We start from the raw sequence: 24233 nt of genomic DNA, 5'->3' as shown, positions 1-24233 counted from the left end.
AGGGAAGCTAGAGAATTGAGAATAAGAGGTCAGTTATTTAAAACAGAGTTGAGGAAGAGCTTCTTCTCCCAGAGAGTTGTGGAGGTGTGGAATGCACTGCCTCGGAAGACGGTGGAGGCCAATTCTCTGGATGCTTTCAAGAAGGAGCTGGATAGATATCTGATGGTTAGGGGAATCAAGGGATATGGGGACAAGGCAGGGACTGGGTATTGATAGTGAATGATCTCAGCCATGATCTCAGAATGGCGGTGCAGACTCGAGGGGCTGAATGGTCTATTTCTGCACCTATTGTCTATTGTCTAATGTGAATATTCATATCTTATGGGCATAGTGTTACATAGGTAGTTCTGGTGCGATGTACTTAAAATCTTGTTACTCAGTTGTAAGGTTGTTACTCGGAAGGGATAATGCCTCTATGGATGGTTGATTTGGGCCATGGTTAGAATGGTGAGCTTCCCAAGCTCTTTACAAGCTAAACCATGCATGTAAAGTATTTGGTGAATGGAGGACCCTGAGGATCAGTAGAAATACCCGCTGGCACAGTAAGCTTTCTGAATATGCTATTTGCCTGTGCTTTTCAGACAAAAGTGTGTTGTACATATTCTAGGTTTAAAGTACTTGTATGAGAAATACAAGTAGAATATAACCAGAGCAACAATCTGCTGAAGATTAGTGCTCCAGCATCTGTAGGAGAAAAGGAATTGTCAGTGGTTTGGGTTAAAATTCTGAATCAGGACCCATGAGGCAGGGTTGCCAGCTGAAACATCGATATTCCTGTGATAGGAGGTAAATCTATATTTCCCATTATTGTCCATTGTTCCTCTGCTGGTGATTGTAAGCAGGATATTTACAAAGTGCAATCACCATTAAATTAAGTGGGGTGACATGTTAGTGTAGCAGTCAATTCTCAGTTGGGGTTCAATTCCCACCACTGTAAGGAATTTGTCTGTTTTCCCAATGATATTCCAAGATTCAAGATTCAGATTTATTTATCACATGTATATGGAACCATACAGTGAAATGTCTCATTTGCATTAACAACCAGCACAGCCGTAATGCAAGTGTCACCACACATTCTGGTACCAACGTAGCTAGCCCATAATGCTCGGGAGAATAACACAGAATACAACAAGCAACAACAACAAAACAAGCCACTTTCCTCTCTCTCACCCATGCCCATTCACAGTCTTCTAATCCAAAGACAGTCCTTGTAATTCATCCTCCAGCAGACTTGAATTCAGATGCAGAACTTAGGCTTTCGACTACCCCAGTGGACTGAAAGATTCACAGACTTGGGGCTCCAGACGATCGGCCTCAACTTAATGGACTTCTGATCAGACATACAGGTTAAGGTAGCAAGTTATGGGCATGCTGTGATGGTGCTGGAAGTGTGGCGACACGACAGAGCAGTATAGCACTGGGACAGGCCCTTCAGACCACAATGTTATGTCAAATCAATTAAATTTGTAATCAAATGGGTAACTTACACTAATCTCTGCTGCCAATACAATATCCATATCCTTGCATTTTCCTTACTTTCATGTGCCTATCTAAACATCTCTTAAAAGTGTATAATGTTTTTGCCTCTACCACTGCCCCCCCCCCCACCAGCCACCCAGCACTTTATATTCATTTAAAAAAATAACTTGCTCCACTCACATTTCCATTGAAATTAAACCCTTCTCACCCGAAATACATGCCCTCTGGTATTTGACATTTCAACCCTGGAAAAAAGATACTGCCTGCTTGCTCTATTTCTGCCTCTCATAAGCTTCTATAAGATCTCCCCTCAGCCTCTGGCACTCTAGAGAAAACAACCAAAGTTAGTCCAACCTCTCATTATACCACATGCCTCTAATCCAGGCAGCATCCTGGTTAGCCTCTTCTGCACCCTCTCCAAAGCCTCTGCCATTACTGTATGCAATATTCCAGAAGTAGCCGGAGTTATAAAGCTGCAACTAACTTCCTGATTTTTTTTTTACTTTAATGCCTTGACTTGTAAAAGCAAGGATTCCATAAACCACCTTAACCACTCTATCAACCTGTGTAGTCACTTTCAGGGAGCTTCATACTTGGACCCCAGGATCCCTCTGCTCATCAACACTGCTAAGGATCTTGCCCTTAATAGTGTACTGGGTCTTTACATTTGATCTTCCAAAGTGCAGCACTTCATGTTTGGCCAGTTTAAGTTCCATCTGCTATCTCTCCGTTCATATCAGCAACTATATATATCCTGTTGTATTCTTTACTAGTCTTAATAAGCCACCCATCTACATCTCCATCAGTTCATTTATGTAGTTCATAATCAGCAGAGATCCCTGTGGAGTACCACTAATCACAGACCTCCAGCTCAAATGTTCTTTTGATCACTACCCTCTCTCTTCTATGGGCAAGCCAGTTCTGAATCGAAATGATCAATACACCATGTATCTTCATTTTCTAGATGAACCTCCCTAAAGGGACCTTGTCAAATGCCTTATTAAAATACATGTAAACAATATCCACAGCTTTATCTTCATTAATTTTTGCAGGTGGGGGAGGGGGATTGTTGCTTGCTGCTGCTTACGTGCAGTAGGGAGGGGAGCTGAGGGGGGACTTCGGGGTTCTAACATTTAACTGTCGTTCATTCTTGGGGCACTCCTCTGTTTTCATGGATGGTTGCGAAGAAAAAGCATTTCAAGATTATATTGTATACATTTCTCTGACGTGAAATTTTACCTTTGAGCCTTTGATTAATCACCCTCATCACCTCATCAAAGCATTCAGTGAAATTAGTAAGTCACAGTCATACTGGCTCTACCTAATTAGGCCATGGTTTTCCAAAAGTTCATAAATCCTCTCCCTAAGAATTGTCTGCAGGAAATTCCTCTATCACTGACGTGACACTTACCGGTCTATGGTTTTCAGGACTATCCTGGCTCCTTCACAACTTCACCTGTGGCTAGAGGGGACACCAAGATATTGGTCAAGGCCCCAGCAATCTCTTCTCATGCCTCTCTCAATAACCTGGGGTATATCCCGTCAAGCCCTGGGGACTTATCCACCTTAGTGCTCTTAAAGTGATCCAACACTACCACCTCCTTTACCTTGAAATGCTCTAGAATATCAATATGCTCAGCATTGATCTCCCGATCAGCACATAACCTCCTTTACCTTGAAAAAACCCTAGCATGTCAATATGCTCACCATTGATTTCCTGATCCTCCATGTGCTTCTCCTTGCTAAAAAGTACTCAGTAAGGACCTTACCTACATCCTCTGCATCCAAACAAATGTTCCCCCGTTTATCCTTGAGTGGTCCTACCAACGTTCCTTCTATTTTTTTTTAACAATTACCTGGACCAACCATTGCTCTGAGCAGGAATTTACTACATGGCCTGAAAGCTGTGCAACATTTTAAATTAACATAATATAAAAGAAAATTTCAGCTGCACAGCATTTCAGTTACTGCATGGTCACACACACAAGCAGCTTAGAGGAAACTGGTCCTACCTTCACCCTAGTTATCCTCTTGCTCTTGATATATGTAAGAATGCTTTGAGATTTTCTTTAATTCTGCTTGCCAAGGACTTTACATGACTCCTCCTGACTTTTCTAATTCCCTTGTTCTTTTCTGGCTTCTTTACAATCCGCAATGGCTCTTTTTGATTCTAGCTTCCTAAGCTTTACATACTTTTTCCTTTTTTATTTCTTGACTAAATTCATCACCTCTCAGCTTCCAAGGTTCTCTTACCTTGCCATCCTTGTCTGTCCTTCTTACTGGAATATTCCTGTATTCTGTGCACTTGGTCTACAAACTCCTTCTATGTCTCAGATGTGGACTTGCCCAAAGACTTCCCACTTAACTCTCCCTAGTTCCTCCCTAATGTTCTTGTAATTTGCCTTATTCCAATTTAATACTCTCCCATAATGTCCATAGCCGTCCTTATCTATACCTATGTCAAACTTGAGTTGTGATCACTGTTCCCTAAATGTTCACCCTCAAAAAGGTGGTCACTGGGCCAGGCTCGTTTTTTAAAACTAGGTCCAGTACAGCCCCTCCTCTTGTTAGACTATCTACATTATGGTTTAAGAAATCCTCTTGGATGCCCCTAACAAATGCTGGCCCATCTAAGCCTCTTGCACACAGAAGGTCCCAGTTCATATTACGGAAGAGAAAATCCCCATGACAACAATGCTATTGTTTTTGCACCTTTCATTAATCTGCCAGCATATCTGCTCCTCACTGGTGGAGGCGGTGGCTGGGGGGTTGGTCTGTAGCACAATCCCATCCCATCAGAGTGATGAATGCATCCTTCCTGCTTCTCAGTTCACCCATATAGACTCAGTCGGCAAACCCTTCATTATATCCCCTCTGAGTGCGGCTGTGATATTTTCCGAGTGGTAGTTCAACCCCCCCCCTCCCCCCCGCCTCTTTTACTTCCTTCTCTACCTTTTTTAAAAACGTTGAAACCCTGGGGTATTACACATCTATTCCTGTCTCCCTCTTAACTAAGTCCCTGTAATGGCCACAACATCATAGTTCCATGTACTGATCTGTGCTCTTAAGTTCATCCCTTTTGCCCATAGTACTTGTGGACTGCCTCCAGCACATCCTCAGACTGCGTCGGTCACTGTATGTTTTGATGTAGATGTGAAAACCTTTACATTGGTATTATAACAGCAGAATTTGTGCATCCAGGTAATATTGTGATAGCCGGAATTTAGTTCTGTAGGAGCAGCTTACACACATGAAATTAAGGGAGAATACTGAATAGAAACAGAGGTTTCTCAAAGTAATAACAGAGACATAGCACCTAGCTGTGGTCACTGCTGATTTAACTAAGAATTGTAAAGCAGGGTGGCAAGTGTGAGGTATAGATGTAATACAGAGATCCTTCACAGTATATGGACAGATCAAGTGAATGGATGAGGACATGGCTGATTAAATACAATATAAAGACAAAGGAAAAGTGGAGCTTTTTTCAAATGATGTGAGGTTAAAAAATGGTCCTGTGCATGGGTGTCTATCTGTGTACTTGAATCATAGGAAGTTGGCATATAGGTACTGCAAACAATTAGGAAGGGAATTTGTATTTTGGCTTTCAATGCAAGAAAACGTAAGTATAAGTGTAAAGATGTGTCGCTAATTATATAGAGCCCTGGTGCGATTACAACTTGGAAAGCCTGGAATCCTGTCACAGGTTGCACTTGCAATAGACTGATGTCACTTCACCACATTGATTCTGGGCTTGAGGGGAGGGACAATAGAGCAGTGGGGGTTGGAGTGGAATTGGTTGTATGGTCCTAAGTGTAAAACCATCGGCACATGAAAGGGTACAGAGAAGTCCCCAGTGAAATGGACTTCAGGGGAACTTGCACCACTCACACCCTTCTTTACAGTTTTAAACTCCTGGGGGTGCACATCTCACACAATCTCTCATGGTCCCAGAACAAACTCCATGCAATCAAGCTGCAGAGAGCTGGACTTTGCACATCCATACTCACAACCTTCTAGGTGCACAGTAGAAGCATCCTAACAAGCTGCATCACTGCTTGTGGCAAACAACAGGTTGTCAAAACCACTCAACACATCGCTGGCACCAGCCCACCTGCCAACAAGGACATATATATAGAAAGGTGCTGGAAAAGGGTCAGTAATGTCATGAAGGATCCCACCCACCCTGCTCATGGACTGTTTGTCCCACTCCTAACAAGAGGTATTATCCGCACCAGGGCCACCAGACTAAAAATGGTTACTTTCCCCAAGCTGATAACACCATCACATGCCCCAACCACCACAACTTTGTTATTTCCTGTCAGTCCCCTCGTGTATAGACACATCTGTGCCTAGTGTCACTTTATGGACATGCAATCGATCTATGTATATAAGATATCTTATGTGTTTATTTTGTTGTTGTATTATTATTATTATTCTGGTGTTCTTGTATTTTTGTGCTGCATCCAGAGTAACAGTTATTTCATTCTTGGTTACAGTATTGTACTAGAAATGACACTAAATGAGTCTTAAGAAAAAGGGGTTTAACCTCAGGACTGATAAGAGGGGACTTCTTTACCCAGACAATTGTGAATCTGGTCATTATCACATTGTTCTTTGTCAAGATGTTAATCAGGGCATTAAAAATTAGTTACAATACTGGAGGTAATGACAGGGTCCTTGGCATCCAACAGAGCAAGCAAATGGCCTTGGTTCAATATCTCACTTCAAAGACAGCACTGAGAAGGAAGCATCCCTCAGTACAGCATTAAAGTGTCAACCTAGATTTTTATGCACATTACCTCGATGGGACTTGAACCTGCCCTTCACTGTCAGACTTCATTGGTCTATTGCTTTTTACTTTCATCTAGCAGCAGCCCTTGGGCAGGGATCAGAAGCACCCCATGAGGCTGAAGCCAGCAAGTAAATAGGGAGGAGGGGTGGGCCATCTCTGCTTATATCCACTCATCCTCATTTATCCTCTGTCACTGGCCAGCAGGGCACTGTTTGAAGTTTTCCATCATGGCTGCAGTAGCAGACACATGGAGGAGGATGTGAATGAAGCCAAATTTGTTTTCTTACAGATTGCGGTTCCAAAGGCAAAGGAGCGAAGGGATGCTCCACAGGTCACAAGTGGAAGGTAAGTGTACACCTGCATTAGTTTCGAGTGAACACATGCAGTTCTGCAGTTCTTGTAATGCAGCAAGGAAGAGCTTATCATTGGGGTTTCATTGATCCATGGGTCCTGAATGAAGCAAACTTGGGTCAAATGGTCTGAGCTGTCATACGTTATCTAAACATCTTAAGAGCATGCATTTCTCATGAGGAAATATTCTGACACCCCAGATTGTGAAAACTATGTTCAAGTAACAATGTTCTGAATTACTGACTATCATAAGGACAGAAATTTGGTCTACAGGGAATTTAATTCCAGTCTATATGTAAGAACAAGGAGAGAGCATGTCAACTTGCTGCGTCATTCAATAACACCATAGCCAATCTAGTCTTGGTCTCGGCAACACTTTCCTGTCATCTCTCCTCGTACTCCTTGACTCTCTTTTAGTGGGAATGTGTTGAACCCTACCAGTGATTTCCTGACTGTTCCCCATGTTGGAGAATTCTGGTGGTCACAACCCAGTGAAAGAATTTCGCCCTCATCGCTATCTGAAAGTAGACATTGTAGACAGAAGGGCCTGTTCCAGTTCTCTAGAGTATGTAACAACATAAATTAGGTCTTGACACTCTTTATGTCCTTTTTATTTTTATGGGCAATGTGAGTAGCATTGGGGAAAATAGTCAATAAGCTAAGTTATTGGGTATCATTTGGAATTCGAGTGGTTTCTTCAAACTTTTATGGTACCTGGTGTTATTAATATAAAATTAATGCATACTCTTGAGTATCTTAAATAACCATTCAGAAATTGTATATAACATGCCCTTTCATGTTGTCTGAGTGGTTACGTATGATTGTTTTGCCAGCTGCCTCACTGCCAAGTGGGTATTGATGCTCAAACATAGGTGAACTAATTGTTAACAATTGAGTGAAAATCTGCATATGCTGGAACTCCAACCAACACACAAAATTCTGGAGGAACTCAGCAGGCCAGGCAGCATCTACAGAGAAAAGTACAGTCGACATTTCGGGCCGAAACCCTGGAGTTCCTCCAGCATTTTGTGTGTAAACTAACTGTTGAGTGATCATTTATAGAATGGAAGGTACAGTTGGTTCATTTACACTGCTAGTTTCCATGGAGAATCAGATGCTTCACTATCATGGCGTCAAGAGCCAGCAATTCATCAGCTGGAGACCCATGTGAAACGGAAGATGATGGAGAGGTGAAAATGATCAGATACAGAAAAGGAAATCTACTTGTGGAGTAGGAGGTTATGGCTGAGTTACTAAATCACTTTGCATAGTAAATATACACAAAATGCTGAAGGAGGTCAGGCAGCATCTATGGAAGGGAATAAAGAGTTGATGTTTTGGGCTAAGACTTTTCATCAGGACTGGAAAGGCTGGTGATAGGTGAGACCAGATGAGGGAGAAGGTGGGTGGGAGAGGGGTTGATGAAGTGAGAAGCTGGGAAGTGATGTGGAAAGGGTAAAGGGCTGAAGAAGGAATTTTATCACATTCTTCTTTCAGCAAACATAAGTGAATTAGTTGACAATGGGAAAACACTTTACATCTGAATTTACTGCAAGAGCATAACCTTAGGTGATATTGACACAAGGTGCAGCTGAGATCACAACTCAGTGGGTCGAGCAGCATCTGTAAGGGGAGAGGAATTGTCACCATTTTGGGTCGAAACTGATTAGGAAGATGACCAGTATAAAGGGAAAAGGGGGAGCAGTGAGACAGGAGCCTGAGGTAATTGGTTAACTTTGAGGAGAGGTGAAGGCTAATGGACAGATCAAGCCATAGGGGAAGGGTAGAGTTGAAGACAAAGGCAGGTGGGTGGTAGATATAGAGATACAAAGAATAGAGGCAGTGGAGCCAGGTTGGAAGAGGAGAGGCTCAAGGTGTACTTCGAAACATTGAAACATACTTTAAAATGCATTCTTTGTGTCTTTGATTAACATGCTCCAAGGATGCAGCTTGCGAGTTTTGCCATGTTTCTGGCGCCAACAAAGCATGCTCATAACTTGCTATCCCTAACCCATATGTCTTTGGAATGTGGGAGGAAACCAGAACAGGCATAGGAAATCCACGGGGTCACAAGTAGAATGTACAACCTCCTTACATACAGCAGCAGGAATGGAACCCTGATTGGTGATTGCTGGCACTGCAAAGCATTGTGCAAACTGCTGCCCGTGTCTGTGCTGGAGGGACTCGGTGGCCAAGAAGCATCAGTGGTTGGGAAGGAGCTGAGAGTCTGAGTGTCCTGAAACCTGATAAAGTAGAACACTAGAAAGGCAAGCTGTGCCTGAAAGTAAATACATCACCCAGTCCAAATGGGACGGATCTTGGGTTGCTGAGAGAAGCAAGGTACGGGATAGTTGTTGTACTGGTCATAATCCTCCAAACCTCTATGGATTCGTGGCTGCATCTTGAGGTCTAAAACTTGATCAAAAAGAGGTTGGAGACAAGCCTAATAGTCACAACAGTCATTGTGTCACTCTTGATAATGAAAGTTGAGAAACAAAAAGCGGACAGAATTAGCAGTCACTTGGATGATTGTGGCTTGATTAGCAAAAGGTGGTGTGAATTTTTAAAGGCAAGTCCTGGTGGACTCTTTTTGTAGCACAAGGTTCAGTGAGGAAAATTAATGAATGTGACTTACGCGTTTCGTAAGTTACGGGTTCAGCACGGACTGGAAGGGCCGAGATGGCCGGTTTCCATGCTGTAATTGTTATATGGTTATATGGTTTCCATATTGAAAGCCTTGGAATAAAAATGGTCCATAGCAGTATAAAGAAAAAGATTGACTTAGCACCAAGGTTAGGAGTCAGTACTGTTGCTTTTGCACAAGAGAGAATTATACAATAGACTTTCCCAGGCTGTGCTTAAACTGCTCCCTGGCTTATTTTAATAACTGTGTTGTGCAGAGCTTGGTTTCCAAATCTGGAAAGAGAGTCGACAGTGAGGAAGGTAATAGATTTCAAGATGTAGTCTGGTTAGTAGAATGGGCGAATAGTGGATGAGGGCTAATGCTGAGAAATACTAAGTAGGAATAATAATGTAAAATTTGGAGTATTCTGTTCAGTTCTGGTCATCTCGTTATAGGAAGGATGTGGAAGATTTGGAGAGGGTGCAGAAGTGATTTATCAGACTGCTGTCTGAACTAGGGAGCATGTCTTATGAGGGAAGGTTGAGCGAGTTAGGGCTTTTCTCTTTGTAATGAAGGAAAAGAGAGGTGACTTGATAGAGGTGCATAAGATTTATTTATTACATTTTATTTTTGAGATACAGCACAGGTACAGGCCCTTCTGGCCAAACAAGCCTGTTACACCGATGTGACCAAATAACCTACTAACCTGTATGTCTTTGGAGGTAGGTTTTTTTAACATGGTGAGTGGTAAGTGCATGGAATGCTGGGGGTGGTGGTAGAGGCAGATGGATTTGGACACTTAAGAGACTCTTGGGAAGATCGATGAAAGAAAGCTGGAGGCTTATCTGGGATAGGATTAGAATGATCTCGGATTAGGTTAGAAGGTTGGCACAACATCAAAGGTTGCCGAAGGGCCTATACTTTATTGTGCGTACTGTTCTGTATTCTTAAACAAGTGAAAGGTTGTAAATGGCATACCAGAAAAGAACTGTCTGGAGTATATGTGCTTGAAAATGAAGAAAGAGGGCAATGACTTGGTCCTGACCAATCAAAGTTGCTCACCAAACAAGTTTAGCTCTATGTTTTAATCTTTAATTTTGTTCTTTATCTTTTGTTGGGAACTTGATATTTGATAACACTCCATATTTTCCGTAACGGGTTCCCTGCTGCCTCTGGGCAGTCTCCTGTAAAATGTACCATCTATAGCTAGCTCTGATAATCGCTCTTCTAAACAAGGGGTACAGTGATCAGTGTCTCTAGTCTTAATTTCCTACACTGTTATAATCTGATTGTATTTTACAACTTAGGTATATCAAAAAGTGCAGATCTGCAGTGATCTGATGGGACAGGACTAAGGGTTTAAATGGTATACTCCTGTTCCTATGTAAATAGAGTATAACTGTGGACTCAAGTCCCAGAAAAAAATGGAGTATCAAATTCAATTTCGTAAGTTATTGCTTTCATGACTTCTTTACTCTGGGGGGTGGGGAGGGGGGTTCCTATGCCCTTCTGCATGTACTTACAGGATTCTGACCTCACCTGACCCGGGACTCTGGGTTATGATCTGGCAATTGCCTGATGCTGCAAGTGCTCTTTTTGGTTTTTGAGTAGTACCTATTTATGTTTTAATTTTTAATTTCCTTTTTCAGATCCTCAATTTGCTCTTTAAGTTAACGAAATAAAAGCCAGAGACAGCTGTTCTGCAGACATCCACAGAACCATTGTTGTTTCTATTTTTGGTTCGAAGTTAGACTTCATAAGTTTCATTGTGTGGTGAGGAACCAGTGAAGGAAGTAGAAATCCGAGAAAGCCAGCTCCCTGGAAATGATGAATACTTCAAAATCAATGAACAGAGACCCAGGCACTTCACTCAGGTCAAAATGAAATAAACTGTTTACTTCTGTACCAGCACTGGAAATCTGAAACTAATCCACATAATCCTGGAATGGTCTAAACTGTACTCTGAGAAAGGACCCTCTTCTAGTTGGGACTCCGTCAGAACTGGCAAAGGAAGGCAGAAAAATCCCTTTGTCACAAAGCTTGTAGAAGCTGAGGAATCACTATCATAATTTTCCCTGAAGCCTTTCAGTGGGTTTGCTTTCTTCTTTTCCACTGTCCTCCCCAACCTCTTCAGAAACCCCTAGACTCTAGTAGTATAGTTCATTCTTAATTTAAAAATTAGAATTCCACATTGTGTTGCAGCCACAAAGCTTCCAGCTGCAAGAAATCCAGTTAAATATGACCACTGGTTTGTTTGCAAGAAATACAAAATGATCAAGTCTTTTGTGTAGCTTGTAGTGTGAATCTGTAACAAAATCTTGAATGTTTAAGAACAAGTGTCTTAATCACTTTCTGATTTCTGCACAATAGTTCTGAGCACTTATTTTTCCAGGATGCTTATTTCATCATGTGGGAAGAGGCAACAGGTTAAAATATGGGAACATACAAAAATGCAGTACTTTTGAAATATTTTAAAGCTTAATAGATGGTTTACGTGCATTGTATGTGTAAGTGGGTGCCACGGTAGTGTAGCAATTTGTGTGTTGCTGTTACATCTTCGGCATTCCAGAGTTCAGAGTTCAATTCCATCTCTTATATGTCCTCCCCATGGAATGTGTGGGTTTTATCTGGGTCCTCCCACATTCCAAAGACATCCTGGGTTGGTAAGTCGGTCATTATAAATTGTCCCGTGATCTGGTTAGGGTTAATGGGGTTCATTGGGATTTGCTTGGGGCAGCATAGCTTGAAGGGCCAGAGGGCCTTCTCCATGCAATATCGATATCTGTGAACATCACTGAGGATTGGAGTCCGGGGGAAGGTGATAGCTAGAAATTGGAATCTGTTTGAGAGCAGGATTCAGTGTTTAGGGGTGGGGGTGTTGTACAGTTTGGGAAGAAAGTGTATTGAACTAAGAAGGAAGCTACTATATCCAAGTTAGGCTCTGGTGATCTATGAGGGATGTGTCAGATGTGGTATCTCGTTAAAATTCCCATTCTGGAAGTCTGGGACGGGTGCTGCTCAGTAAGAGTGTGACATGTTACTCAGGAAGTAAAGCAGCACTATGTCTGAATTTCTAGGTTATTAAATTCCTAGTTCAACATGGGCACTGTGAAAACTTGGTGGAGCTCTTGCTTGGCCAACACAAGTTCTTGACCAGTTGGTGGTAATGAGGAATATGGTGCTTGCTGGCTTTCAGGAAGCAACTGACAAGGTATAGCATTATTGGAGAAGATTAATTTGTGGAATTGAGGAGGGAAATGGAAAATCTAGTTTAAAGCTGGTTAGACGAGAATATACCATTGGGCTTAAATTTCTAGTCTGCAACCCTGGACTGAGAGGAGTGCCATTAGAGTGAGGTACTTTGCTCTTCCCTTTGATCCTGATGCCATCCTGCAGTTCATGTTTCTGAAATGCGAACATTCACACTGAAAGTAGGTTTTGATAATTTCCTAATTAAAAATGACTTCAAGTACAAGTTATCTGTCATAGGCATACATATACAGGGTGTAAATTCAAGATTCAGATTAATTTATCACATAGTAGAATTGAATGTGATAGTTAAAAGGATGCAGAAATTAATTTTTCATTACTTTCTCTGCTAACTATTCAAATGATATAATTTTAAGCAATAGACTTAAATGAAATAACACCAGATTTTTCAGTGCATTATTTAGTATTTCAAATGAATGATTTGGATTGCAGTCAACTTTATTAATTAATTTGTGCATTTGCTCTTCTGTTTGTCCATGGCCTGCAACTGCTGGTGCAATATATTCTATTTCAGTGAACAGCAGTTCTGAAAACTCAAAAGCATCTGCTTTTAGAGGCAGGAGAATGGGATTGAGAGGGACAATAAATCAGTCATGACTGAATGCTGGAGCAGACTCAATGGACCAAATAGCCTAATCCTGCCCCTATGTCTTATGGACATGTATACATCTAAACATACTGAAAAGCAACATTTGCGTTAACAACCAATTCACTCAAGGATATGTTGGGGGCAGCCCACTAGTGTCGCCACACATTCCAACATAGCATGCCCAAGATGCTGGACGGAACAACACAACACAAGCAAGAAACACAATAATAGCAAGAGAAAGGATTTTTACAGTACATTACAAACATAAGACAGTCTGGAGTAACATAAATTAGACCATAAGATAAAGGAGCAGAGTTGGGCCATTTGACCTATCAAGTCTGAAACATTATTCAATAATGGCTGATCCTTCTTGTTTCCCCTCCACAACCCCACTCCCCAGCCTTCTCCCCATAACCTTTGATGCTGTGTCCAATCAAGAACCTATCAAGCTCTGCCTTAAATACACCCAATGACCTGACCTCCATAGCTGTCTGTGCTAACATTCCACAAATTCACCACCCTCTGGCCAAATAAATTTCTCTGCATCTGTTTTAAATGGACGCCCCTCTACGCTGAGGCTGTGCGACTTAGACTCCAAAGGAAACATCCTTTCCGCATCTACTCTGTCTAATCCTTTCAACATTTAGAAGGTTTCAATGAGATCTCTCACCACCCCACCCCCCCCATCTTTCAAAATTCCAGCAAGTATAGACCCAAAGCCATCAAATGTTCCTCATATGATAACCCTTTCATTCCCGGAATCATCCTTGTGAACCTCCTCTTCTGAACTCTCCAATAATGCCAGCACATCTTTTCTTAGATGAGGAGCCCAAAACTGTTCACAATATTCAAGGTGAGGCCTCTCCAGTGTCTTTTAAAATCTCAGCATTACATCCCTGCTTTTGTATTCTACTTAAAATGAATGCTAACATTGCATTTGCCTTCCTCACCACCAACTCAACCTGCAAGTTAACCTTTAGGGTGTTTTGCACAAGGACTCCCAGGTCTCTTTGCATCTTAGATTTTTGGATTTTCTTCCATTTAGAAAATAGTCTGCACATTTATTTCCACTACCATAGTGCATGACCATGCATTTTCTAACATTGCATTTAATTTGCCACTTTCTTGCCCATTCTCCTAATTTGTCCAAGTCCTTCTGCAGCTACATGTTTCCTCAACACTAACTTGGCAACAAAACCATCTATTCCATTATCTAAATCATTGACATACAGCGTAAAAAGAAGCGGTTACGACACCGACCCCCAAGGAACACCACTAGTCACTGGCAGTCAACCAGAAAAGGATCCTTTATTTCCCACTGCTGCTTCCTACCAATCAGCCAGTGCTCTAACCATGCCAGTAATTTTCCTGTAATACCATGAGCTCTTAACTTGATAAGCAATCTCATGTGGCACCTTGTCAAAAGCCTTCGGAAAGTCCAAATATACAACATCCACTGCATCCTCTTTATCTATCTTAAGTGTAATCTCCTCAAAGAATTCCAGCAGGTTCGTGAGGCAGGAATTTCCCTGCAGGAATCCATGCTGACTGTCCTATCTTGTTCTGTGTCACCAAGTGCTCTATAACCTCATCCTTAACAATTGAGTCCAACATTTTCCAAGTGACTGAGGTCGGGCTAACTGGTCTATAATTTACTTACTGGTGCCTCTGTCCTTTCTGAAAGAGTGGAGTGACATTTGCAATTTTCCAGTCCTCTGGCAGCATGCCAGAATCCAGCGATTTTTTTGTTTTTGAAAGATTGGTACTAATGTCTCCACAATCTCTACTGCTACCTCTCAGAACCCTAGGGTGTAGTTGATCTGGTTTGGATGACTTATGTACCCTTTGGTTTTTCAGCCTTTTTAGCACCTTCTCCCTTGTAATAGTAACTGCACTCACTTCTCTTCCTTCACAGCCTTCGACATCTGGCACATTGCTAGTGTCTTCCACAGTGAAGCCTGATGCAAAGTACTCATTTACTCCATCTGCCATTCGAAATTATACATAATTTGCATAACAAACATAATACAAGTTGAGGGGGAATATAGTCTGAGGTAGTGTAAGGATTTTTCTGGAATTTGATAGTGGGGAAGAAGCAGAGGATTACTGTTGTGAATTGTGTGCATATGAATAAATAATAAGATTTTTTTAAATTGCAGTATTTTAAGAATAGTTTGAATGGGCTGGGTGGGATGTTTTGAAGAAAAGAATTGAGGCATATGGAATGAAGCCATGAACCTGTGAATGCTGGAATGGAATGAAAATTGGAGGGAAGATGGGCAGATGGAAGGCGGATCCTTTCTTTAAACTCCATTTTATACTGGCTATCTCCGTCCCATCTTTCAGTCCACTTGTACTGTCTTTGACTATCTATTTTCCTTACAAGATGCTGCCTAACGCACTGAGTTCCTCCAGTGTTTTGTGTGTTGCTCCAGATTCCAGTATTCAGTTGTTGTGTCTGCCAGGGCTAAACAGTTTGTTGCCACTTTATAACATATCAAAGGTTTCTGATGACACTAAGACATGCTGTGTAGTTAAAACTACCAAATTACAAACATATTAAGCGAATACACAATAACTGTAGTAAATAGCTTACACAGTGAAGTCATAGTCTTGGGACTTAAAAGGATGGTACAGAATACATCGTATTAAGAAAAGCTGGAAAAGTATACATCCAAAACAGACTTGAGAAGAGGGCTGGCTGGTAAGGGGGTGTTGGAGATTATACACACATCATTAATATGTCATAGATACAAAAATGATGGAAAATTTTAATAGAATATAGATATGTATCATGCAAGCTATACAAAGGTTTCAGAATTGTTTACATAAAAGGTCCTGGATTGACATCTCCAGTGTATTAAACAGACACCTTGGTTAAGATGCACAGTTTCAGAGGGAACAAGTACAGCTTAGATTTAACAGTGATTTATTAACCCCCTCAACCCCATTCTCCTGTCTTTTTTCCATAACTTTTGAAATCCTGGCTAATCAAGAACCTATCAACTTCTTTAAATAACTTAATTTCTTGTCCTCCACAGCCATCTATGGGGATGAATTCCACAGGTTCACTACCCTCTGGCTAAAGAAATACCTCTTTATTTCTGTTGTAAGTGGATGTTCCTCTATACTGAGGCTGTGCCCTCTGGTTCTAGGCTATAGGAAACATCCTCTCCACATCCACTCTATCTAGGTCTTTTGTGGTCTTGGAAACTTAAAATGTTCAAATATTAGGTATTGTTGAGAAACTTTTTGAAGTGGATGGTAACACATCAGAATGCTGGAGGAGCTCAGGCCGTATCTATGGAGTGGAATAAACAGTCGTTGTTTTGGGCAGAGAGCCTTCATCAGGACTCGCCTCCATAGATGCTGCCTGACTTGCTGAGTTCCTCCAGCATTTTATGTGTATAACTCTGGATTTTCAGCAGCTGCAGAATCTCTTGTATTTATGGTGAATTAGATAGCTTCTGGTGGACAAACTCTAAAAATTAGATTGAGACTTTGCAGGAATGAAATTAGGGAATTTCTCATCCTGAAAGTTTTTGTTTAACATTTTGTTTGCCTTTACTGAATCAGGTATTGTTGGTGAGACTAGCATTTATTGCCCATCCTTGAGTAGGTGATGGCAAACATTTGCCTTGAAGTACTAATGAAGCTTCTCGTGTGATGCTGTTGGGAGGGAGTTCCAAGATTTAGACCCAGTGATGATGAAGGAAGAATATCCCAACTTGTATGGTGTGTGATTTGGAGAGGAGCCTATAGGTGTGGTGTTCCCATGTATCTGGATGGATCTGGGAAATGCTTGGGTGAGTGGCTGCAGTGTATTTTGTAGATTAGACACTTTTTGGGACACTCGGCATCAATAGTGAAGGGAATGAATGCTTAGAGCCGCACAGAGCAATGTACCAGTGAGGAATGCCTCTTTCTTACCCCCCTCCCCCCCAAAGGAGCAGTGAAGTGAGGAAGAGTCTAGCCAGGGTCAATCTACCTAAAGCTGTGGGGCCTCTTAACAAACCTGGTTGGGTGCTGAGGGACTGTGCAGCCCAGCTAACCAGCTAACTGAGGTTATAACAGACATCTTCAACATCTCTGGAACAGTCCACTGTTCTCTCAGGCTTCAAGGCAGCCACCATTGTCCAGGTCCCTAAGAGGGCATCAGTAACCTGCCTGAACAACTATTATCCAGTGGCTCTGACCTCAACAATAATGAAGCGCTTTGAGCAGCTGATTACGGATTACATTAAATCACACCTTTTTGCTACATTAGACCCTTTCCAGTTCACTTATTGCTCAAATTGGTCTACTAATGATGCTATAGTCTCTGCATTCCACTCTGCCTGTCCCACCTGGAAATCAGTGTCTCCTATGCCATGATGCTGTATATTGACTTCAGCGATCATACCCCAAAGGGTGGTGGGCTTTCGTTGGGTCTGAACACTGTAACTGGATTCCGGGCAGAAAGGCCACAGTCAGTCCGTGTTGGCAGAAACATCTCTAGTTCTGTCACACTGAGCTTCATCACTCCCCAGGGCTGCATGCCCAGCCTACTACTTGTTGACGCTGCTGACTCATGGTTGCATTACTAGATCCAGTTCAAGCTGAATCATCGTTCACTGATGACACAAGTGATTGACCTCAGCAACAATGGTGATGAGATGACATACAGAGAGGCTGGTAGAATGGTGCAAGAGATTCAACTTTGTTATGACCAAAGAGATGATTGTGGACTTAAGGAAGGTGAAGGCAGACCACTCCTCACTGCACGTAGGTAGATCCTCAGTAACACATGCAGAAAGTGCTGGAGGAACTCAGCAGAGGTAGCATCTATGGAAAAGAGTACAGTCGACGTTTTGGGCCGAAAAGCTTCATCGGGACTGGGAAAAAGGATGAAGGGTCAGAGTAACAAAGTGGGGGTGGGGGGAAGGGAAGAATCACAAGGTGATAGGTGAAACCCATGTCCATCCACGACCCCTTCTACTGTTGTGATGGGGCCACACTCAGGTTGGAGGTTCAATACCTTGTTTTCTTTCCAGGTAGCCTCCAACCTGAAGACATGAACATTGATTTCTTGAACTTCTGGTAATTGCCACCCTCCCCTTAACTATTCCCGTTTCCATCTCACCTTATCTCCTTACATGCTTATAACCTCCCTCTGCTGTTCCTCCACCTTTTCTTTCTTCCAGGGCCTTCTGTCCTCTCCTATCAGATTCACCCTCTCCAGTCCTATATCTTTTTCTCTCCAATCCTGATGAAGAGTCTCTGTCCAAAACGTTGACTGTTCTCTTTTCTGTAGATGCTAACCGGTCTGCTGAGTTCCTCCAGCACTTGTGTGTTGCTTGGATTCCAGCATCTGCAGATTTTCTCTTTGTGACAGATCCTCTGTGGTGAGAGTTAGGAACAGAGTTTTTGGGTGTGCACAATAACAAATGATCTCACCTGTCACCTCAACATCACCTTTTTGGTCAGGAAAGCGCAGCAGCATCTCCACTTCCTGAGGAGATTCAGTCCAAGTGAAACCTTTCTTCTCTCCCTGTTCTCCACCCCCCCACCCCCCCCAAATAGAATGACAATAAGCTGGAGCTTGGATCGTTGCCAATCAAGTAAACTGCTTTGTTCTGGATGCTGAAGCTGCACTCACTCCTAACCTCAGCTGTGCAGATGGTGGAAAGGCTTTGGAGTTCAAGAGATGAGTTTCTTGCTGCAGGAGAGCCTACCTGCTCTTTGTGGTTGGCCTGGTTGAATTTCCAGTCCATGGTGACTCCATGTTATATCAGTGATGATACCAATCAACATCAGGCCTGAATGGTTCCCTCTTTGGGAATGGGCATATTGCCTGTAATATTTGTGGTCTATGTACTACCTGCCCTGCCTGGGAAGTTTGGAACATTTCCATTTAATTATTGATGTTAAGTCTGAGGCAGATTGTTTGCTGTTGTCAGTGACTGGTACAAGAAGAAGTTTGAACAATCAGGCTGATCTGTGAAAAGAATAAAAAGTTCTGTGTCATTTCCTAAGATTTTATATATGTTCTCTTACCCAAAAATGGATTTTGCTTGAGCTGACCATCAACAAGGCCCTTTAAGTCAAACCACCAACAGCGTAATGTAGGATTCCAGACATTCCACAGTAACATTTGCTCGAATCTCCTGATTTAGAGCCAAAGGGCCAACTTAATTTATCCTATGACTATGATATTCTAGGATCTTTAAATCATGTTCTGTCCATTTTTTGATCATACACCAGTGTAGTTTTGCAACAAGTAGCAATAATTTTAATTGCAGGCCTGATAAGCTTGTTTACAAACCACCATGAACTTGAATTGGCATAACTTAATTCCTGGGTAATTATAGTGTTGTTTGTGACCTTTGTGAATGGAGGCTGTAAAGTACTTGGTATCAGTTATTGTTCAAAGGATTATTGAATATAGATGTTGATGCAACACTGTGGAACTCCATTTCAGTTTGAAAGCATAGCTTAGGCTGGTTGTTGACTTTGTTGTATTACGTGATTAAATGAGCTGTATAATTAAGGATATGATGAACATGTTTGAATGACTGTCTGGAAGTTTGACCTCTGACGATTTGGCAAGACTGTCACTCCTTAGAACCTCCTTGGCATAACATTCCCCGCAGATTAAATCAATTATTGTGCAGAATGCTAAGTATTTCTCCAACATGACTTTCTGGTTCACTGGTCTGAAAAAGTGTTTTTCTAAGGGTCCACACTCCTACAGTTTTCATCCTCATAATGTCATCAACCTGAAGTATATAGGGGGATGGGTGCTGTATTCATGGCCACTTCCAGCTCCCCAGCCTTGGGATCATTTCAGTGAAATAACTGGCAGTGTCAGTGATCAGAAGAATGAGTCAATTCCCACCACTGCCTGTAGGGAGCTTGTACGTTCTCCCAATTATTGCATGGATTTCCTTTGGTTGGTTCAGTTTTCTCCCACTTTCCAAAGACCTACAGATTAGTAGGTTAATTAGCCACATGGCTGTAATAGGGCTACATGGGCTCATTGGGCCACGAGTACCTGTTACCGTGCTGTATCTCTAAATAAGCAAATGAATCTGTGACTTCAAGTTTCTGTGTGTCCTGCCCGATGTTACCTGTGCAAAGTGGGCATGGCTCGTATGGTGGGGATCTTCATTGGATGTTGCCTTCTTGAGTCAGCTATGGTGTGACATGGGCATACCCAGCATGTGGGCCCTAACATTGAAAATTGTAATCATCATGGAATCACACTACACTTTTGCACTGTTAAAAGATAGTAAAGTAATATTTTGCTCCCAGTCCATGACATTCAGGCTTTATGCAGAGGAGAGCAAGATGGTTCTCCTAGTATCTGAACAACCTGCCACTTATTCAGTACTGTTGAACTAGATTAACAGGCCATTCACCAGTTTTGTTATTTCTGGATACTTCTAAATAAACCTAAATGTTTGCTAACATTGAGTACCACAAACAAAGCTACTGCCTTGAAGCTGGTGTAGAAGGGTGTGCTAAGAGACTTTCTAAAACTGAGTTTTTGGATTTCAGGGCCTTTCTTTGGCCATGGAAGGGAATAAGTGCAATATGGTAGCATAGCACTTAGCATAACATTTTCCAGCACCAGTGATCAGAAGATCTGGATTCAATTCCCTCCGCTACCTGTAATCAATTGTATATTCTCCCCATGATTGCATGGGTTTCCTCTGGGTGCTCTGGCTTCATCACATATTTCCAAAGATATACATGTTAGGATTAGTAACTCTTGGGCATGCTTTATTGGTGCCGGAAGCTAAGTGATGGCCTGTAAACCAGAGAGAATTCCATCACTTAATGTAGTTGGGTCTTTTACGTCCACCTGAGCTAGTGGTTAACATTGGGTTAATGTCTCATCTGAAATCTGATCCATTGGTTTGGATTTTTGTGCTGGAGTCTCTGGGGTTGGTTAATAAACCTGCACTGTTTGAAGTCCTGAAGCAAAAGAGTTGGGATCATATATTGGTAGAGTTAGATTATTTTATTCAATACACACAAAATGCTGGAGAAACCCAGCAGGCCAAGCAACATCTATGGAGAGGAATAAATCTCTCCTGATGTCTGGAATGGTGTCAGCATGAAACATCAACTGTTTCTTTTCTGTCTATGGATGATGCCTGACCTGCTGATTCCTGTGGCATTTTGTTCGTGTTGCTCTGAATTTCCAGCCTCTGCAGAATCTCTTGTTTATTATTTTTTTCGAGGAATTTAATTTATCTTAAAAAGACTGCTGGAAAAGCCCAGCAGGTTGAGTATTGTCTGTGGAAGGAAATTAGGGTTCAAAACCCCACATCAGGACAGTGTGACTCAAAACACTGACAACTTCTTTCTTCTCGCTGTGTTCCTCCAGTAAATTGTTTGTTGCTCTAGACTTTATCATCTGCAGTCTCTTGTGACTATTTTGTTCATGCGAATTGCATTCGGTGTAAAGATGCAGTTAATTTTTCAATTGAAACGAGGTTGTGATTCCAAGTTGGTAGTTGCTTTGGTCTGCTTTCCAGTCCACCCAGCACCAAAACTGTGTGACTGACTACTTCCTGTTGGACTGTGCTGTTTGGACTATTCTGAATGTATCGTCAATGCTATCATATCAGCCTGGTCAGAATGTCAGGTACATAGAGGCTGTACCTCTACACTTAAAGTTAATCTGAGTGCAGTTGGTTATTCCAAGATTACACAGGTTTCCCAATAAAAATGCCTATGACTACATTTCAGAAAACACTATGTATCCTGAGGCTGCTTCTGAATGCCCTTGCTAAATCATGTGGTACTTTTTATTTTGTTGTGATTTTTTAAGAGATACAGTGCAGAATAGGCCCACCTGGTCCTTTGAACTGCACTGCCAGTAACCCACCGATTTAACCTTAGCCTAATCACAGGCCACTTTACAATGGCCAATTAACTTTCTAATTGGTACTTTTTTGGACTGTGGGAGGAAACTGGAACACCCAGAAGAAACCTATGTGTTCACAGGAAGGGCATACAAACTTAAGGTGAAGTCGGAATTGAAATCTTAAGCTCTGCTGTCCTGAACTGTAATATTGACATGCTAACCACTATGTTACCTGGCACTTAGCAGCCTTTCTAGTTTTGAATCAGGAACATAATTGGAAATTATTAGAAAATAGACTGGTTAGAGTAGCGGGGCAACATGGTAGTGTAGTGGTTAGCATAACGCTTTACTGAGCCAGTGACCTGAGGTTCAATTCCCAACACTGACTTAAAGAGTTTGTACATTCTTCCTGTGACCATGTGGGTTTCGTCTGGATGCTCTGGTTTCCTCCAGCAACCCAAAGACGTGTGTGTTAGTAAGTGAATTGGTCATTGGGCTGGAAAAGCCTGTTACCATGTTGTATCTCTAAAAAAAAATAAACAAAATAAGAACTGATTAGGTTGAAACAATTGTTTTTGCTACATAGTTCTGAGGGGTTCCTAACCTGTGGTCCACAGACCCCCAGTTAATCGTATAAAAGAGGTTGAGAAACCTTGCCTGCTGGCTCACTCTTAATGTTAGCATTTTCTATACCTGTCACCTCGTTCTTGCTGCTGCTCTGAGTAATCATTGAATTTCAAACTTGAAGCTGTTTCAAACTGATGCCTCACCAAATGTCTTGTTACACAAATAAATGTGGCAATAAGTTTGTAGATTGCTGCACAAGAAAAATGTTAATATTTAACAAATGGCACCTGCAGTACATGCCTGTTACTGTCACACTCAGTGCAGGGTGAATCTTTCAGTTATACCAGAGTAGAGGGAATAGTTTTTGCCTTTTTACACTGTTGATTAACACTAGATATTTAATTAAAACTATTGGAATAATCTTTGTACATTTGTATTTAATAAAATTTCTTTTTCATTTAGATGTATAGCCTTGGTTGATGGCTTGATCTATAAACAAAATAATGGATTTCTGGGAAATCTCTTTGAGGGTGGGGTGGATGTAGAGAGTATGTTTTCTGTGTGGGGAGAATCTGTAACTAGTGGTCATTGTCTCAAAAATAAGAGCTTGTCCACTACTTAAAGCCAATCTTGATATCCACAAGTCTGGAGGTGTTTGGCGAGGTTGGAGGTGTTTGGTGAGGGTGAAGGGGTTTGGAGAAAGGTTACCAGCGGTAGGAGAGAATGCGAGGTTGACATAATATCAAACCTTTTTAAATGGCAGGTCACCTTCTCTGACCCCTTTTTATTCTAGATACATCCCCCTTCCTTTCCAGTCCTGATGAAGAGTCTCAGCCTGGAACGTCGAATGTTTATTCCCCTCCACAGATGCTGCCTGACCTGCTGAGTTCCTCCAGCATTTTGTGTATTTGAGTGTTTCTCACACGCCAACCTAACATAGTTCTCCACTTTTGTCCCCACAATTCCTTCCTTATGTCACTACGATGGTGTAAAAAAATTGTAATCACTTTTTCTAAAATATATTGGGAGGAAGAAACTGCAATACTTAATGAGGACCAATCAAGCTGCTCGGTGTCATACTTTGTACACTTCAACATCCAGTGATTGCAGGGTGGGATCATAGCATGCGGAAAGTACACCAGTGGCCACTTTATTAGATACATCCTCGGCTTAAATTGTCTCCCGAGTGTATGTTCATGTTCATTGTCCTCTGGTGCTGCAACCCATCCACTTAAAGGTTCAACGTGTTCTGCTTTAAGAGATGCTCTTCTGTACATCACTATTGTAACATGTAACAAATAACTGTTGTAACATTTGAGTTGCTGTTGCCTTCCTGTCACCTTGAACCAGTTTGGCCACTCTTGTCTGACCTCTCATTAACAAGGTGAACTGCTGCTCAGCATTCTTTGTAAACTCAAGAACAGGGGTTTTGAACCTTTTTTATGCTATGAACCAATACCTTTAACCGAGGAATCCGCAGACCCTAGGTTTGGAATGAGATCAGCAATCTCTGAGGTGTTTAAACCACCCATTTTGCACCAACAATCACTCCACAGTCAAAGTCACTTGGATCACATTTCATACCCATTCTGATATTTGGTCTGAACAACATCTGAACCTCGAGACTATGTCTGCATGCTTTTATACATGAATTGCTGGCACTACATATCCCCTAGTTGCAGATAAGCAACATGGGAGAAATGCT

General features: G+C 41.8%; 1 protein-coding gene across 5 annotated transcripts in view; it reads left to right on the top strand.

Moving 5' to 3' along the window:
• cc2d1a (coiled-coil and C2 domain containing 1A) overlaps positions 1 to 24233 on the top strand; it is a 111430-nt gene that overhangs the window by 68920 nt on the left and 18277 nt on the right. For 4 of the 5 annotated variants that reach the window (XM_059991982.1, XM_059991981.1, XM_059991983.1 and 1 more), the window contains one exon: positions 6561 to 6616. In XM_059991982.1, the coding sequence (XP_059847965.1) occupies positions 6561 to 6616 (56 nt within the window). Of the gene's footprint in view, positions 1 to 6560; positions 6617 to 10894; positions 11056 to 24233 lie in introns of those variants that run through there. The other variant, XM_059991984.1, reaches the window with a different exon arrangement.

Source organism: Hypanus sabinus, chromosome 16, assembly GCF_030144855.1.
Source record: "Hypanus sabinus isolate sHypSab1 chromosome 16, sHypSab1.hap1, whole genome shotgun sequence".
NCBI classification, from domain to species: Eukaryota; Metazoa; Chordata; class Chondrichthyes; order Myliobatiformes; family Dasyatidae; genus Hypanus; species Hypanus sabinus.
Note: the sequence above shows the minus strand (reverse complement) of the source record. Positions and strands in the feature narration are given on the sequence as shown.